Genomic DNA, 17555 nt, shown 5'->3' on the forward strand with positions numbered 1-17555 from the left:
CAGGTTAAAAACGGAAATACAAACTCGAATTACTTTTGAAAACGAGCGGGAACTGCCAGTAAATGCATCACATGCTTGAAATCACGCGTGGAGGCCACATTTTATTTTTTCTTTCTTTTCTTTTCCTTTTTTTGGCTGTTTTTCGGGGGATTTTCAGCTCGAGTCGTTTGGAAAATGTGATGCCACGCACTGAACAGCAGGAGGAAGGTGTGCTACGGTTTTAATCTCATTTGACGTAAGTTTTTATATTTATCTATTTAATTATTTTGTGTTTTTGCTTGCTTTTTGTTATTCAGACATCATTGTCACAGTTCTGGCTTTGGTTCCGTTTTTTCAGGGTGCAGGCGGCTTACTGTATCCCTGACATATAGATATTGTGAAAAGGCTCCATGCAGCTTTTTCCATAAACAGGCCCAAACATCACATCAATAAAATGTCACGCAGGAAAATCAGCAGGGGAGCAGGAAAAATAGGCAAAATCTGTAATATTATTTTCTTTGAATATTCTAATTATGACCTACATGGAGTATATCAGTATCTCGGGAAGGGTGGGAGAGGCATCATTTATTTTGCTGCTGGACAAGCATAACATGCTCAAATAGAAGCTGTAAACATGTAATCAGTGTTGATTGTACTCTACCGGAGTACTCGAAGCGCTCTATACAACACGCCACATTCACCCATTCACACAAGCACTATCTTCTATGCTTTTTAAGTGCTTTCTAACTACCATGCACACACATGGTGTTTTGTATTCTGATCGATACAACTTGGAGTTGATATCTTGCGCAAGGATATTTGGTATATGCCAAATATCCTTGCGCAAGATATCGCTTGTTTCATCCAGTTTCATCATAATAAAACTAATGAATTAGTCCTATCTCCAGTCATATATTTTCTTAATTTTGCTTTCCCAGTTCTAAAAAAAAAAATCAAACAAACAAACAGACAAAAATAAAACAATGTAAGGGGGTATAAGATATTTTTAGTTTTATACATAAGGACTGCACCTAATGATATATTTTTAAATTTCAGAATAATTAGTTTAGGGGTAACTTGTCAAAAACCAGATGTGCAATAAATCTCCAGCTCTGCCGTGTGTCAAAATAAACACTGAACCCACGGGGAAGCCACTGAGCTGAATACAGCTCAAAACAAAATCGAGATATAATTAGTCACTTCTAATATTTGAATTTGAAGTGACTAATTTTGTCTAATTCTTGTTCAGTAACAGCTTGAGCTGCACAGTCAAGGATGATGTAAGGGTGGGAGGGACATGTTTCAGATTTCTGTATTTGGCCAGTCCACCCTCCCGGATTATTTCAGTCTTCAACACAGCCTACAGAAAAATTTTAGGTGATAAGTTTGCTTTGTATTGCGTTTTAAAGGGACACCTGATATGAGTCTCTCTGACCAACTCTGCAATGCCTGTGCAACTGGAAATCTATTAGAAATCATAACTTTACTGCAAAATGGAGCTGATGTAAATATTAAAAATGTGTTTAATAGGACTGCAATACAGGTAAGTAATAAAAACCGTTTGAACTGGCTTTTTTCCAAAGTGATTTTAAACATATTTGGACGATTTCAGTCTGTTTTGCTTGCTAGCAGCTTGATTTACTTCCTTGTTTTAGTGCTTTGTGTTAGAGGCTGAGGCCTCCTCACATGTGCTCTTCAAATATCCACCAGCTTCGATAATGTCATCATTATACTGAATACAATCGTCTCAGATCGATGTAAATATTTTTTGAAGTGCAGAAATCTGTATGTGGCAGTTATAAGTTTGGACTCTCCAAAATAGATTTAAGTGTAGTGAAAAAGATAAACAGTTTACCAAAAGTCTAAAAAGCTGAAATTCATGATTTACTATCAGATTTGAATACATTTATAGATTAATATAAATACATATGTATGTGCATGAGTGTGTTTTATGGAGTAATAAGATGTTCTGTTATCACTTCCTTAGTTTCACAATTTCTTTTTCAAATGCAGATTTTGTACTTGACTCAGAAAGAGCTGTAGTTTTTTTTTTTTATCACATGAAGTAAAGAATAAACTTGTGTTCATATTATTGTAATTAAGAGAAATCAGCAAATCCGAGACAACATTAAAGTCTGAAATTGTCAATGGAGCTGAGGAGCAGCAAAATGGTGGTGTTAAGGAAATGGTGAGTGAGGGTGTTAGCTGTTAAAAAGAACCTGGATTTATTCAGATGTACATTTTTTGCTTTAGGACAAAATATATAAATTGTTCAAGTCTCTTAATTTTACAAGAAGCGGAAAATAAAGAATAAGTATTTACTGGTTTATGGTTGTGGGCAGAGGTCTGAACAGATCCTTTATGTATCTATCCAACACCATGTTTGGGGAAAAAAAGTCTTAGTCTGAGTTTTGTTTTTGTTTGTTTTAGTGATAACTTTTTAAGTAGCAGCTGCATTTCATCATAAAGTAGGGCACAGAAAAGAAAGCAGAGTCGTGAAGCATGAGGCACACAGACAAAGGACGCGCCCATGTCTACAACAAACAAGGAAAAAGGAAAAAGGGCTGCTTCCCACATTCTAACACACACGCACAATCACATACGCACATGCTCGCGTATCAACATTCCACTGAACAAATGTATTCATTATTGTATTACTTTTCTTGTGTATAAATAAAGACAAGTGCAAGAACAGAGCATGCACATCACAGGGCCCCCACTTTGGTGTGAGCGCTCTGCCCTGCAAGTAAAAACTGCAGCGTGTGTGTTTCTACTCTCTGACTCTAAGCTGAAGAAGTGTCTTTAGAATAAATCTCTTGACACTACAAAAACAGAATTTTCCATTTTTTATGCTCGTGTCAAATATAAGTTACTAGAAAAATATTGAAAAAATGAAGAAAAAAACAACAATTCGATGCTTAATTAATTTCCTGCTATTAAAGATGATATCACTGAAAAAATTACATTTGAAAACCAAACAAGATTTTGAAATCCATACATATCTAGTTTAATTGCTTGCTTGCTTGATTAAAATTAATTCTTCCAGGATGGAGTTACCTTTAAGAGCAAACCTGTTCAGAAAGGCAAATAATCATGTGCAGCAGTTTGACCAGAAGGCCTGTTTTTAGCGGAGGTAGCGAAGACATTTAAGTGGGAACTCCAGTCTCATGAAAATGAACCAATGGGCTGCTGTCAGTGCTTGTTAGGCCTGCGCGCAGCGAACCAAAAGTCCGTCAGCCCAACGTGAAAAATGCCCGGTTTGCCAGATTATCAGCCCGTGCCCTGCTTGGATCTGATTTTAAACGTGCTTTTTTGTTGTTGTTTTTGCTCGTGCACTGTCTGCGTGTCACACGAGGTTTAATATGAACGATCGTATTGGGTGCAGGCCTGCAGCTGAACGGTCCACTCAGAGAGGAAGCTCCTCCTCGTTGACCGCTCATCCAACATATCGTGTGCTCGCGAGTTCATAATTATGCATAGTAACTTTGAAATTCATACATGCTGACGTGCACGAGTCCAGACGAACTGGTGAAGATGTTTTTCACCTATCTGTATGACGCAGTCCTTACCTGTCTGCCACCAATAGAAACAGGTCCGCTGAGGCTGCTGTCCAATGGCAGGCGCAGATTTTCCCTGTGACGACAAGAAACGTCAGGAGGAGAGGCGGGGCCAATGCGGGGCCAATGAATTAATAGCAATACATTTATTGAGCATTAAATGCATTAAATTGGGATTTGGTGTCATGGGATGATAATCGCCAGGCACACCCTGGGCAGCTCCTTAAAGCTTCTTCTTCTCCTAAATTATCTCCCGCATCCATCCTCTCTCTCCCTCCATGCTGTGTGTGTGCAGGTAGTGAAGTTGGGGGACTCCCGGGTCATTGAGACTCTGCTGCAAGCGGGGGCAAATCCAAATGTGCCAGATACCTTCTGCGGTCTCACCGTGACCCACGATGCCGCTCGTGAAGGATTCGTGGATTCTGTGCGCGTGCTGCTAAACTATGGGGCCGACGTTAACATCGCAGATGAAAGAGGTACGGAATTAAATGATTTGATTTACTTCTGTTTTGTTTTCTTCTCGCACCTGGTTTTGATTGACCTATAACTCCATATGAAGGTAACCTTCCGCTGCACCTGGCCGCCAGTAAGGGTCACCTGGAGGTTGTCAGGCTGCTCATTGGATACACCGAGAATCGCGGCGTACGCAACAATGACGGACTCACCGCCGAGCAGCTCGCGCGCGGCAATGGCCACACGGACACAGCCACGTTCATCCAAAACCATCAGTGAGTGGATCAAACTGCACCTTACACGAGAAGAGTTTCTGCTCCCAAAATAATATGGGAGGGATTTTTCCTGAGCCCAGTTAAGTCAAAAACACAAAATAAAGGAACAAAACAAAAGTTTTAGTGTAGTGTGTGTGTGTGTGTGTGTGTGTGTGTGTGTGTGTGTGTGTGTGTGTGTGTTTAGCAATAAAGAGCCATGTAAAAGATGTAGGCTAATTATTTTACATGTCAGTACAGTGGTTTGTGCTCTGAATATTTTGTAGTTTTGTGAGTTTTAAGGCTTCAGGCGTGAGTTTGTTTTTTCTTGTTCTGTTAGTTTTTGTAATTCTGACCTTATTGGTTTAATTATGAATGACCTAAAATGACATTAGTGGACAAATTCCAGCTGCTGGAGCATAACAGTGAGATGTAAAAATTATGTCACGTCAATAACACACATAATGGTCTTAATTTTTTTTTCATCTTTTCAACACTAAAAGATACATATTGAAAAATAAAAAATAAAATTCAAATAAAATTCAGTTAAATTTAATAATAAATAACACAGGGATAAGTGGTCGTGGATAGAGTGAAACTATTGTTTCTATCAGCTTACATATAGACTTAATAATAATAATAATAATAATAATAATAATAATAATAATGGATTGCATTTATGCTGAAGCACTATAATCTTTCATTTGTTTCTAGAACCTTTGTGAAACTAAATGAGCAGATTACTGTCTGTGGCCACAACATGTGCTGTGTGTTTAAATCTGTTGCATTTGAGTCATCTTACTTTGCTATTACATTAACAAATGAAATCAAATTTGTATTCTGTTTTTCTTTAATATTTAGGTGACATTTACAGTCACCTAAGTACAGTTGTGCTTTCACATGTTTACTAAGCAGAAGTTAGGAAGTAAAGCCATAAGATTTACACTACAGAGAGTAGTGCAAGGAGCAATTTTATACTTATTAAACCAGTATGCACCTTTACAGGCTACACAATGAATTTAAGGATAATGTTTACATGTTAATAGTCAAATCGTTAAAATCTGTCAATAGACTCTGAGCTTTCTGAGGCCCGTCCATTGTGTGCCACAAAACAGCGTTTCTGAATGTAAAGGAAACATAATGCTGCTGTCACCTTTTCTATAAAATTATCTAAATATTATTTTCCAGTTCACAGATTGAACTGGTTTGTTTGTTTCTTGTGTTTCGTCAGCGAGGCTTTGAACTCTAATAAAGCGCCTCTTTTTGATACTCAGCTCGAAACATTTAACCGAAAGTGAAACTTAAAATCTTTCGCGTGCAGTTTGAAATTAAACGACCGTCTTGTTGTTCAGTTTTCAATAGCAAATAATTACACCGAGCTTGTAATAACCCAGTGGTGATACTGTTGTTTAACTTATTCATTACCGGAATTAGAATTATTGCAACCTGTATTTGAAGTGTGTCAGCCTGAACTCGCGAGCTTTGTTTTTATGTCAATTCGTTATCAGAGGAAACCGGAGGTCGCTGTGTTAAAGCTTCTTTCTGAAATCATCTCCAATCAGATTCCAGTCAGACGTCAGCTCATCGTTAATGAGCATGCGCATACGCCGCATCTTCTTTAGTTTTTTTTTTTTTTCTCAGACAGGACCGGACAGCTGAACCTGCAACAGAGCGAGCGCGATTTTGACTTCACCTCAGGTCTCCGCCACCACAAAGTCCTCGATATGCGTGGGTTTTTGTTTGTTTTGGGGGGTGTAACTTTAGATTGTGTCTGGGTGCATATGGAAATAAAACGCACACTGCTGACAAAGCTTTCCTTTATGGCACAAAAGCAATAATTAAAAGACTCTCACGTGACCGCACATGAGAAGCGAAAAATGCCCACCTTAGAGGAGCCTAGGCAAGAATCGATCAATCCGAGACAAATGACAGCGTTGTGGAGGATGTAAGCGGGCTGAGCGCAACGAACAGTTTAAAGGTGACAAACCAGTTTTTCTTTTGCTTCGGAACAAACAGAGGTTTCAATGTCAGTTAAAATTTATCCCAGGGTTAAAATCAAATTTGCGCTCATGCCTCGTGGAGCTGACCACACAGTGAAAATGTTTAACTTTTATAGACTGTAAAACACATTGTAGTTCCACTTATTTTATAATTTTTCAGGTCTAATTTTAGTTAGTATGCATGGATGCAGAGGTTAAATATGTGCCATGAACTTCCACATTTTTCTCCCACAGCTAAGAGGAAGGATGTGATTAAGAGAGCCTGGAGTCTGTTTGGAAAGCAACTTCTTCTTCTGATCTTTTGTTTCCCGAACTTTTTTGCCGGACATTGAACACGTCTATACGTTAAAAACAATAATTAGCGCTACAAAAACTAAAGAACAAAAATCTGGGATTTATATTCACAGTCTGGTGGAAAGAATACTTTGCAACACTTGCTTACTAAATGAGAGAATGTGACTCTTTCATATGGTTATTGAAAAACTGTGAAGCTGAGTGCATAAAAGTGTTTTTCATTGTTATTTTTATGCATTTACCAAACTAATACCTTACATACTGTGAAACATTGCTTTCACATTCACCATTAGGTGCATCTACACACTTCCGACACAGTCACATAAACATTAACTTCTTTTTGATGCTGCATTTTGTTTGATGGTGTTATGTTCTGGTCATCAATGAAAGCTCTCAGAAAACCCCTGGCACCTTTGTGTCTGGGCTAACATTTATCTAAAGCTTCAAAGTTAGTACAAAGTTATGTTGTACCAAACAGCAAGCATCAAAGTGTATCATCTAATTGTAACCTACGGTCTTCTGTTTTTTGTGCACGCAAATAAATCACACGTGAAATTTTCTTCTTCTGTATTGTCTGTTTTATTATTTTCCTTTAGCACATCACAGTCATATTTACTCTTACCAACAATAAAAGGTTTTGCAAATAACCATTAACACACATAATTTATCATATAAGAAAAGTTTGCTCTTTAAATCTTTAGTAGGTTTTTTTTTTAAATCCAAAGAATTCCTGTGAGTTTGGTTATCTTAATTAGAAGCCGTCACTCTGGATTGTGACTAAGCAAAACTTTGTGCAGGCGTGCTGAACGGACATGGTTCACTTTCCAGCGTTGGGTGTGTTCAGGGATTTCAACACATCCCGTTATAAGTGAAACGCTGAAGCAACGCCACATAGTATCACACTCACAGATGTACACATACAGTATGGTACATTTGTTATTTTTTGCATATTTGTCACAGTAAAAAAGTTTCAGATGAAAAACATTTTAATGTTGGATAAATATAACCTGGGTAATTACAAAATGCAGTCACTTCATTTATAAGGGGGAAAAAAGGCTTTCTATGGTGGCCCTGAGAGGCCAAACGGACTGCAACTTAAGAAAACACTTGCAAAAGGAAAAATGCTGCAAAAAGAAAAACGTTTGCAAAAAGAAAAATGCTGCAAAAAGGAAAACACTTGTAAAAAGAAAAATGCTGCAAAAAGAAAAACACATCCAAAAAGAAAAACGCTGCAAAAAGAAAAACACATCCAAAAAGAAAAACGCTGCAAAAAGAAAAATGCTGCAAAAAGAAAAATGCTGCAAAAAGAAAAGCACTTGCAAAAAGAAAAACGCTGCAAAAAGAAAAATGCTGCACAAAGAAAAACGCTGCAAAAAGAAAAACACTTGTAAAAAGAAAAACGCTGCAAAAGCACACACAACACAACGGAAATGTTTCTGTGGAGACAATAACGGGACGGACCAGTTGCTCGAACCAAAACATGCTAACAAGTGCACTGGGGCTGTGTCCCAATTAAGAGACTGCACGCTTGAAGTACGCGCACTACGCGTACTACGCGTACTACGTACGGTGCGTACTATAAGTACGAGAAGTGTGGAAGTGAGAGGCTTGTGAAATGGGACGGTATACGCTTCGTCGCGCTGTTCAGGTGCATTTGGAGTATGCATTTGAAGCACACTTCGAATTGGGACAGCCGTCGTCGCGTGGCGGTGACGTAACCGCACTTAAAATGCGTACTTCAAGCGTGCAGTCTCTTAATTGGGACACAGCCTGGGACTGGGAGACACTTCAAAGAAGTGGAAGTGGAGCGGCCAAAGAGTAAACTTTCAAAAGTAAGTTCTGAATATTATGTCACTTATTTATGTGCAAATGTTTAATAATGAGGAACATTAAAACATTACTGTTGGCCACATGCCGGCAAAGTTATGTGACATTAGCGATGTTTGTACTTTCAGCGTTTACTTTGTTTTAAAGCCTTTACTTTATACGCCGTTCAATAGTTGACCTTAATCTCACAGAGAATATGATGATTTTGTGGATAATTAAAGTCAGTCATATATCCACAAACACAACAGGCTGAAAGTCAGTGACGCTGCTCTGTTTGCAGTCCTGAATATCACAGCACAAGCAGGATCCACTGCACTGTTAATGTGAGCTATGTTATATTGCTGCCTCTGTTCGGTGGACAGACTGAGGGAGCCACTGCTGCACATCATCTGTGAGGCTTTGCAGCCCTGATGATCCACCAGGACAAACTCAGCAGTGTGTGAGGAAGAGGAGGAGGAAGAGCCAGCAGCAGCTGACAGATGGAGAGAATAGACAGACTGTTCCCTGTTTGTGAAGGACTGCTAGGAAAGTTTAACATAACTGTCTGTGCTGAATCAGTCTTATTAGGTAATGTTCAAATAATGTGATCATCCCAGTGTTTCCAGTGTGGGAGAAAGTACTCAGAGTACTCAGGGCCTTCAAGTTACACACTATGAAAGGCAGCAACAAGTTTAATGTTCAGAAACCTAAAGTCTGTATCAGCAGCAGAATGGAGCTAAAAATAAATGTTGGTTTCAGTTCTATGAAGCTTTGAGTATTTTGGATCAGTAGCTGCTGTGTTTGTTGCATCATATTGCTGTAATTGTTTATATGCTTTATATATTCTGAGCTAAGTTGATCTATAGTGTTACATCATATTCTATAAGGATGTTATGTGTTTGTAGACTTCCTGCCCAGTTTGATCCATTTAGCAGAAGTCAGCCTGTTTAAGACTCTGATATCTATTCTGTATGACTTAAAGCAGTTATGACATGGTCTGATTTTCTCACCCAATAAAGGAATATTTAATATATCAGTCGACTCTTCATTCTATCAGAAACAGTTATCACAGCTCGTACATTTGCTTTTTCCACATATATGTAAGCATTGAGCCAAATTTAGTAATGCCAACATATTAAAAGAACAATATTTGTCTCTTATATATGATACACCTATATATGCATTGTCAAAGATACTTGTCTTTAAGGTGATAGGAAATATAAATAACTGCAACTTGAATCTTTACTGAAGCTCAGAGTTTGGCACAGAGTTCATGTTCACTGCTGTAATAACTAATAATGATTAATATAATATTGGCCATATTATATTTACATTACCAAAGTGAGATGACTTTAGTCTCATGAACAACATGAGCTAATTGTTATTTACTAGCTAATCTTAAAATGACTGTTCAGTGCAGAAATGAAGCCCAAAAATCATGTTTTACTGTCCTGTGGTCTCAGCCTCAGATACTTATCAAATCACACAAAGTTCAAATAGAAACAAATGTACAAAATATGTTCTCCTTCATTTCTGTCAAACAAAGCTGTATGAAACGTTTCCAGCTGTTAGTATCATGGTTGCTAGGCAACCTGGGCAGCGTGACGGAGGCTAGACCGTCCCATTTCACAAGCCTACAAGCCTCGCACTTCACTCAAAGACCTCAGCGGTCTTTGAGTACGCGGCCCTTGAGGACCGTTTAAGGCTGCAGACCCTGAATTGGGATACAGCCATACATACATGTTTTGGTTCCTGCAACTGGTCCGTCCGGTTATTGTCTCCCCAGAAACATTTCCGTTGTGTTGTGTGTGCTTTTGCAGCGTTTTTCTTTTTGCATGTGTTTTCTAAAGTTGCAGTCCGTTTGGCCACTCAGGGCCACCGTAGCTTTCCAGACCTACGTGGCCCTGTGTGAAAAGTACTTACCCACCAAGAACTTTCACATCACCGTGGAGAAACTTTGGTCCACCATTTTTGGCAGAATTGCGCTTGAGCAGGAACGTTAACGTTGTAAAGACACACCTTTCAGCACAAGCACTTCACCAGATGCTAGTGATGTGTCGGTCGCGAACGAAACGGCTCTTAGAGCCGGGTCTTTGACGTGAACGACACAATCCGGCTCCTTATCCTTATCCTTTACAGCAGTGATTATTACGGCTGTTTACATTCCCCCACAAGCCGACACTGACCGTGCACTCAGGGAACTGTACAGCGCGATCAGCAGCGAGGAAACCGCACACCCAGAGGCAGCGTTTATCACAGCCGGAGACTTTAATAAGGGAAACCTGAAGAAAGTCTCACCAAAACTCCATCAACACATCCTTTTCAACACACGTGGAAACCGGCTACTCGACCACTGTTACACCTCTTTCTGGGATGCGTACAAAGCCCTCCCCCGCGCCCCATTCGGCCAATCAGATCACTGCTCCATCCTGCTCCTGCCCGCCTACAGGCAGAAGCTGAAACAGGAAGCTCCAACCCGGAGGGCGGTGCACTGTTGGACGGACCAATCGGAGTCTGCGCTGCGGGACTGTTTTGATCACGCGGACTGGGAAATGTTTCACGTGGCCGCCAGAGACATTGATGAATACACAGACTCAGTCTGTGGATTTATCAGGAAATGCGTGGAAGATGTCGTCCCATCCAGAACAGTCAAATCCTTCCCAAATCAAAAACCCTGGATTAACGGAGATGTTCGCGCGGCACGGAACACCGCCTTTGCCTCCGCGAACACATCGGACTACAAACACGCACATTACCAACTCCGGAAGACGATCAAAGCAGCCAAACGTGAGTACAGGGACAGGGTGGAGCAACAGTTTGACAACCCTCGGAGTATGTGGCAGGGACTAAACACGATCACAGACTTTAGAGGGAAAACCAGCACACCGCAGACCACGGCCTCTCTGTGTGAGGATCTAAACGTATTCTACGCTAGATTCGACACAGCGAACACCATGAGACCGGACAGTGCGCACACTGTGTCTGAGGAGGATGTGCGGAAGTGCTTCAGGAAGGTGAACGCACGCAAAGCTACTGGTCCGGACGGGATTCCCGGCCGCGTCCTCAGGTCATGCGCGGCTCAGCTGGCTGGAGTGTTCACGCACATCTTCAACCTTTCCCTCTCTCTGTCTGTAGTCCCAGCCTGCTTCAAAATGGCCACCATCGTCCCTGTACCCAAATCCTCCACCATCTCCTCATTGAACGACTGGCGACCTGTAGCCCTGACCCCCATCGTAAGCAAATGCTTCGAGAAGCTGGTCAGGGACGTCATCTGCTCTGCACTACCCGACTCACTGGACCCTCTACAGTTCGCATACCGCCACAACAGGTCCACTGATGATGCCATAGCCCTGACACTACACACTGCCCTGTCACACCTGGAGAAGAGAGACACGTATGTGAGGATGCTGTTTGTAGATTACAGCTCAGCATTCAATACCATCGTTCCCTCGAAGCTGGACAGGAAACTGCAGGATCTAGGACTGAGCAGCTCCCTCTGCAGCTGGATCCTTAGCTTCCTGTCTGACAGACGCCAGGTGGTCAGACTGGGCAGCATCACCTCATCCCCCATCACACTGAACACTGGTGCTCCACAGGGGTGTGTACTGAGCCCTCTCCTATACTCACTCTACACCTACGACTGCACAGCCACTAACAACTCCAACATCATTGTGAAGTTTGCGGACGACACTACAGTGGTGGGTCTTATCACCAACAGTGATGAGACGGCTTACAGGGAGGAGGTCAGCGCCCTGACCCACTGGTGTCAAGACAACCATCTCACCCTCAACGTCGCAAAGACAAAGGAGTTGATAGTGGACTTCCGGAGGTGCAGAGAAGTACACACCCCCATCACCATCAACGGCGCTGCTGTGGAGAGAGTGAGCAGCTTCCGGTTCCTTGGCGTACATCTGGCTGAGGATCTTACGTGGTCAGTACACACAAACAAAACAGTGAAGAAGGCGCAGCAGCGCCTCTTCTTTCTCAGGAGACTGAAAAGATTCGGCATGAGCCCCCGCATCCTCAGGACCTTCTATCACTGTGCCATAGAGAGCATCCTCACTGGATGCATCACCACCTGGTATGGCAACAGCACCGCCTACAACCGCAAAGCTCTCCAGCGAGTAGTGCGGTGCTCTGAACGGATAATTGGAGGTGAGCTTCCCTCCCTCCAAGACATCTACAGGAAGCGCTGCCTGAGGAAAGCGGGGAGGATCATCAAGGACTCCAGTCACCCCAGCATAAACTGTTCAGACTGCTTCCATCAGGAAGGAGGTTCTGCAGCATCCGGTCCCGTACCAGCAGACTGAGAGACAGCTTCTTCCATCAGGCCATCAGACTGCTGAACACGTCATAGACACCTCAGCTTCACTACTGGAACTTCAACATTATGCACTCCATACTGTATATAAATGCCACTTGTTTTGCACATATTCAACTCTGTATATTTTATATATTTTATTATTATTATTATTATTATTTTTTTTTTTTTTTTTTACTATTTAATTTGTAAAAATGTGTATACACACACACACACACACACACACATAGGAAAATATTTAGTATACACATCCAGAAATGCATACACTATTATATATTGTACATATATTTATTAGTTTCAGGTTGGCCATTCTTGTATTTTGCTCGTTTGTGTTGTTGTGTTTGCACATCTCTGTTGCTTGTGGGGCTCGCACACAAGAATTTCACTCGCATGTGCTGTGCCAGTGTGCCTGCACATGTGATGTGACAATAAAAGTGATTTGATTTGATTTGATTTATCGCGAGCCGTGTTTTTTTTTTTTTTTTCTCTCACCCTCTTTCTCGCACTTTTTTCCCGCTTCACTCTGCAGGCGAGCCTTGTGCTTTGCGCAAGGTTAAATTTCCTAAGTGATCGGTTCAATTCTGTCTTTGTAAATGGCATATTCAATGAATCATTTGTGTCGTCAGCTTGCTTGCAGTATCTCCCTGTTCTCTGCTAGTGTAATTTCTCTTCCCCTTTGACCTTCTTCGCTAATATTACATGAGCTATGGATTTTAACAAAGGTTTTTGCCATCATATCTGCCTTTTCTTCTTCTTTCACCGCTGTGACTTCCCCTTCACTTAATACTGGATACCCATATTTACTTGTAATGCCATTCATCCTTCTGATCACTGACCATACCTTACCTATGTCTGCCTCTCTCCCCACTGAATTACAAAAGCTCCTCCAACTGTCCCTCTTTGCAGTTTTAAGGGTTCTTCTCACAATAGCTTGTGATTTTTGATATTAAACAAAATTCTGATAACTCTGATTTCTTTTTAACATCCTAAAATCTTTATTTCTGCACTTAATTGCTGCATCACATTCCTTTGTCCACCAGGTTACAATCTTCCTGTTTCTGCCTCCTTTCAGCTTTAATTCAATTCAATTCAATTTTATTTATATAGCACCAAATCACAACAACAGTCGCCTCAAGGCGCTTTATATTGTACAGTAGATCCTACAATAATAGATACAGAGAAAAACCCAACAATTGAGCCCGTTCTCACTCCCGAGGCGTAACATGCTGACATTTTGTCATGTCCCGCGGCATTCCTGAGGAACGTGAAAGGTGACCTTCCGCGTTCTTGTGGTACGCGCTGGGTTATGGATGAAATCCAGTGGAATGACGCTCCCGCTGTAATAGACGTTCCAGCCCTGTATTCCAGCCCTAAACCTAACCTTATCCCTAGGCCTAACCATAACCTTATTCCTGACCTTAACCAGGACTTTAATGACGTTAAATAGCATGTTTCCAAGAGATTTGAAGAAAAAGAGTGAACATGTGTAGATTGAGTCCAGACGGTTCTCACATTTCCTCATTTTACCGAGGTCGTCATTTAGGAACGTGTTGGGTAGTCGAAAACGTAATATGTTGACGATTTGTCACCTAGCGTAAAATGTTACGCTTTGGAAGTGAGAACGTGTTGAACAATCATATGACCCCCTATGAGCAAGCACTTTGGCGACAGTGGGAAGGAAAAACTCCCTTTTAACAGGAAGAAACCTCCAGCAAAACCAGGCTCAGGGAGGGGCGGGGCCATCTGCTGCGACCGGTTGGGGTGAGAGAAGGAAGACAGGATAAAGACATGCTGTGGAAGAGAGACGGAGATTAATAACAAGTATGATTCAATGCAGAGAGGTCTGTTAACACATAGTGAGTGAGAAAGGTGACTGGAAAGGAAAAACTCAATGCATCATGGGAATCCCCGGCAGCCTACGTCTATTGCAGCATAACTAAGGGAGGATTCAGGGTCACCTGGTCCAGCCCTAACTATATGCTTTAGCAAAAAGGAAAGTTTGAAGCCTAATCTTGAAAGTAGAGATAGTGTCTGTCTCCTGATTCCAAACTGGAAGCTGGTTCCACAGAAGAGGGGCCTGAAAACTGAATGCACTAAAACCAGATCGAGTGTGTGGCCACACTGTTGCGTTGGTGCAGGCACACATGGAACTAAATTAAAAGAATCAGTAAGTTTTGTTTTTTCTTATTTCCGTTGTGTTTTGTGTGCTTTTGCAGCGTTTTTCTTATTGCTGGTGTTTTCTTAAGTTACAGTCTGTTTGGCCTCTGAGGGCCACCGTAGGGTTCACCCAGCGAGAACGCCCCACCTGTGGTGAGTGTGGCCGGCAATACTGCATTTCTGACTGCTGCTAATACGTTTCGAATTGAAACGCTGAAAAAGCACAGCGTATCCAGAAAACACATTATATTCCGCGATACAAGCACTGCCCCAGTGTCCCCTCTCCCTACTGGCTTTCAGCGACAGGCAGCAGCAAACAGGCTGCGTTTAACATCGCCTACGATAATGTCAAAGAAGAGGTTCCGTTCACTAAGTTCAAGTCCGAAATAATTCTTCACAAGAAAAATGGCTTGAATGTAAACCCAACATACGGTAATGATGTCGCGAGCACCCAGTTTATAGGTGTCGGCGCAGACACATTGAAAATAAAAGAGAAAAAAGGCAAAATTACAGGAGCTGACGGTCTGAGGGGCATGTGACTGCAGTGGAGGATAGTCCATAAGATATCGAGCTGCTCAGATATTGAGATGTTCAGTTTGAAGCCTTTGAGACACTTTGAGGTCCTTTTAATTTAGATTTTCCTTTTATTTAATATATCTTGAGATGTTTTAAGTTTAAATTTCAGCTCAGTGAAGCACTAAGCACAAACACTTTTCAGTAACTTATCTTTCTTTTAGAACTGGGCTCCAAATAAAGAATTTTGTGTTGAGAAGATTGTTATTTAATCATTTACAAATCAATATTGTCTGTATGGACAATCTTGATTTATCTTGTGCTTTTGTTTTATTGATCTTCATTTTGTCATCTCTATTATGTGTTTGATTCTATTGTTTTTTTTTGTTTGTTTGTTTGTTTTTTTTGTGTCCCGTTTGGATCTTTAGCCATCAGAATTGTTGTCTTAAGGCCAAGAAAGATGCCAAGCGGATTTATTTTACCAAGTGGATCATCATGGCCTTGCTATATTGGTCCATTTGATTGACCTTTATTATAATTATGTATTTATTTTATTTTCGGTTGCTACAAGCGGGACAGACATGACTGGGGGATAGGACAGGGAGAAAGAATGAAAGAAAGAGAGGGAGAGAAAGAAAACCAAAGGGGAGAAGAGACGGTGAGAAGGGGGGAAGAAAGAAAGAAAAACAAACAAAACACCTGGATCACCTGTATGCAGAAAAAAAAACAGAAGAGAAAGCAAACAAAAAAAAGAGCAACATAATAAATACAGCACCATCACAATAAACTAGCTAGCAGTAGATAACAGTAGATACTAAATATTAAACGCTATTGTGCAGCACGCAAGATAGACAGCGCACAATGTGCTTTGAGGCAGCAGCCAAGAAAGGTGTAGTCCGCGTCTGTGTACACCTGTGTGCACACCTGTGTGGATCAGCATGCTTGTATTACAAAGGTTTCTCCATGTAACGATCTGCTAGGGAGTTTGGGGAGTTTTATTCTATTGTTAAGTGTCCTTGGACTCAAGGTGCTTTTTAAAGGTGCTTTTTAAATAAAATCTATTATTATTATCATAATTATTATCATTATTATTATTACTTAAGTTATTTCTTTATTCAGCAGATCTGGCAGTAATCAGACCAGCAAACATGATATTTACGTCAAGTTTATGCCATTTAAAACAACGGTGTAAAAGCAAAATGTACACATCAGGCAGCTGGTTTGCCAGTTTGAAGAGACCGTAATGCTAATTTGACAAGTACAATTTTTTACTTGTATAATAAGTTTATGCTTTTGTATGTAGATAAAGTTTTGAAATGTAGTCTGACTGAATGTATGTCAAGCACCATAGATAACGTATTGGAATGTGTTACTATTGAAAGCCATGTTGAAAAAGCTAACAATATAATTATAAGTTGCATATATAGGACACCAGGATCGTGCCTTGACACATTCAATGAAAAACTTGCTGCTATGTTTAGCAACCTAAACATGCATGTCCCAGAGTAAAGCCTGCAAATAATGAACTTACCACTAAATCCCAGTTCATGAGCTCTAACAGAGTGATTGCCTCTGGAGGATTGTCGATTCCAGTGCAAGCCTGTGAGAAGAAAGCAAAACAAAAGATGAACTGCAAGTTTTATTACTTTTATTTATTGCAACGACACCTTGGAAACACAAATGTGCAAAAAAGGCAAAAAAATGTGTGTCACTTATAGTGTCAAAGGATTATCATACCAAAAACTGACCCAGAATAAACTAGGTGCATCTGTAGCTTTAATTATATTTTAGTTTTATCTACCTGAAGGCTAAAAGAAGTCATGTGAGATGTCCCTTCTTTGGAGAAAAAAAACATTAAAGGTAACTGAAGCTTTAAATCTAAAACCTTAGCATTTTTTTTCTTTGCATGTAAGAGACCCAATAAGGGAATGTGCATGGAGGCTAGAGGGAAGGTTGTAAATGCTCTGCTTAACTATGTGGCAGGGAGCAAATTAACAATTGTATCGCCTGCTCATAAGAATGACCCCAAAGAACATTTTCAAGTACTTGGGAATGACTTTAATGGAAAGGAGACACTGTAATTTTTATAATAATTTATAATATTTAGCTTGTCAACAGCAAAATGTACACATCAGGCAGCTGGTTTGCCAGTTTGAAGAGACCGTAATGCTAATTTGACAAATACAATGCTTTACTCGTATAATAAGTTTATGCTTTCTGTGAA

At 40.6% G+C, this 17555-nt stretch overlaps 1 protein-coding gene and 1 long non-coding RNA gene across 3 annotated transcripts in view; one reads left to right on the forward strand and one right to left on the reverse strand.

Moving 5' to 3' along the window:
• Positions 1-1399: 1399 nt before the first annotated feature.
• LOC308394137 (cyclin-dependent kinase 4 inhibitor B-like) lies at positions 1400-7057 on the forward strand (the record flags this gene model as incomplete). The annotated part of the gene is made up of 4 exons (XM_080878310.1): positions 1400-1522; positions 3832-4012; positions 4096-4264; positions 6475-7057. 4 exons carry the CDS (start codon positions 1400-1402, stop codon positions 6476-6478), a joined length of 477 nt encoding a protein of 158 aa, XP_080734436.1. The 3' UTR covers positions 6479-7057.
• Positions 7058-13351: 6294 nt separating this feature from the next.
• The window catches only part of LOC308393847, a 5164-nt gene continuing 960 nt past the window's right edge, over positions 13352-17555 (reverse strand). The window contains exons 2-3 of one of the 2 annotated variants that reach the window (XR_013971039.1): positions 16863-16931; positions 13352-14452 (exon numbers count right to left, since the gene is read on the reverse strand). This is a non-coding gene — a long non-coding RNA (uncharacterized lncRNA). Of the gene's footprint in view, positions 14453-15864; positions 16040-16862; positions 16932-17555 lie in introns of those variants that run through there. The other variant, XR_013971040.1, reaches the window with a different exon arrangement.

The sequence above is a fragment of the Rhamphochromis sp. 'chilingali' genome, assembly GCF_963969265.1.
Source record: "Rhamphochromis sp. 'chilingali' genome assembly, chromosome: 3".
Taxonomy (NCBI): Eukaryota; Metazoa; Chordata; class Actinopteri; order Cichliformes; family Cichlidae; genus Rhamphochromis; species Rhamphochromis sp. 'chilingali'.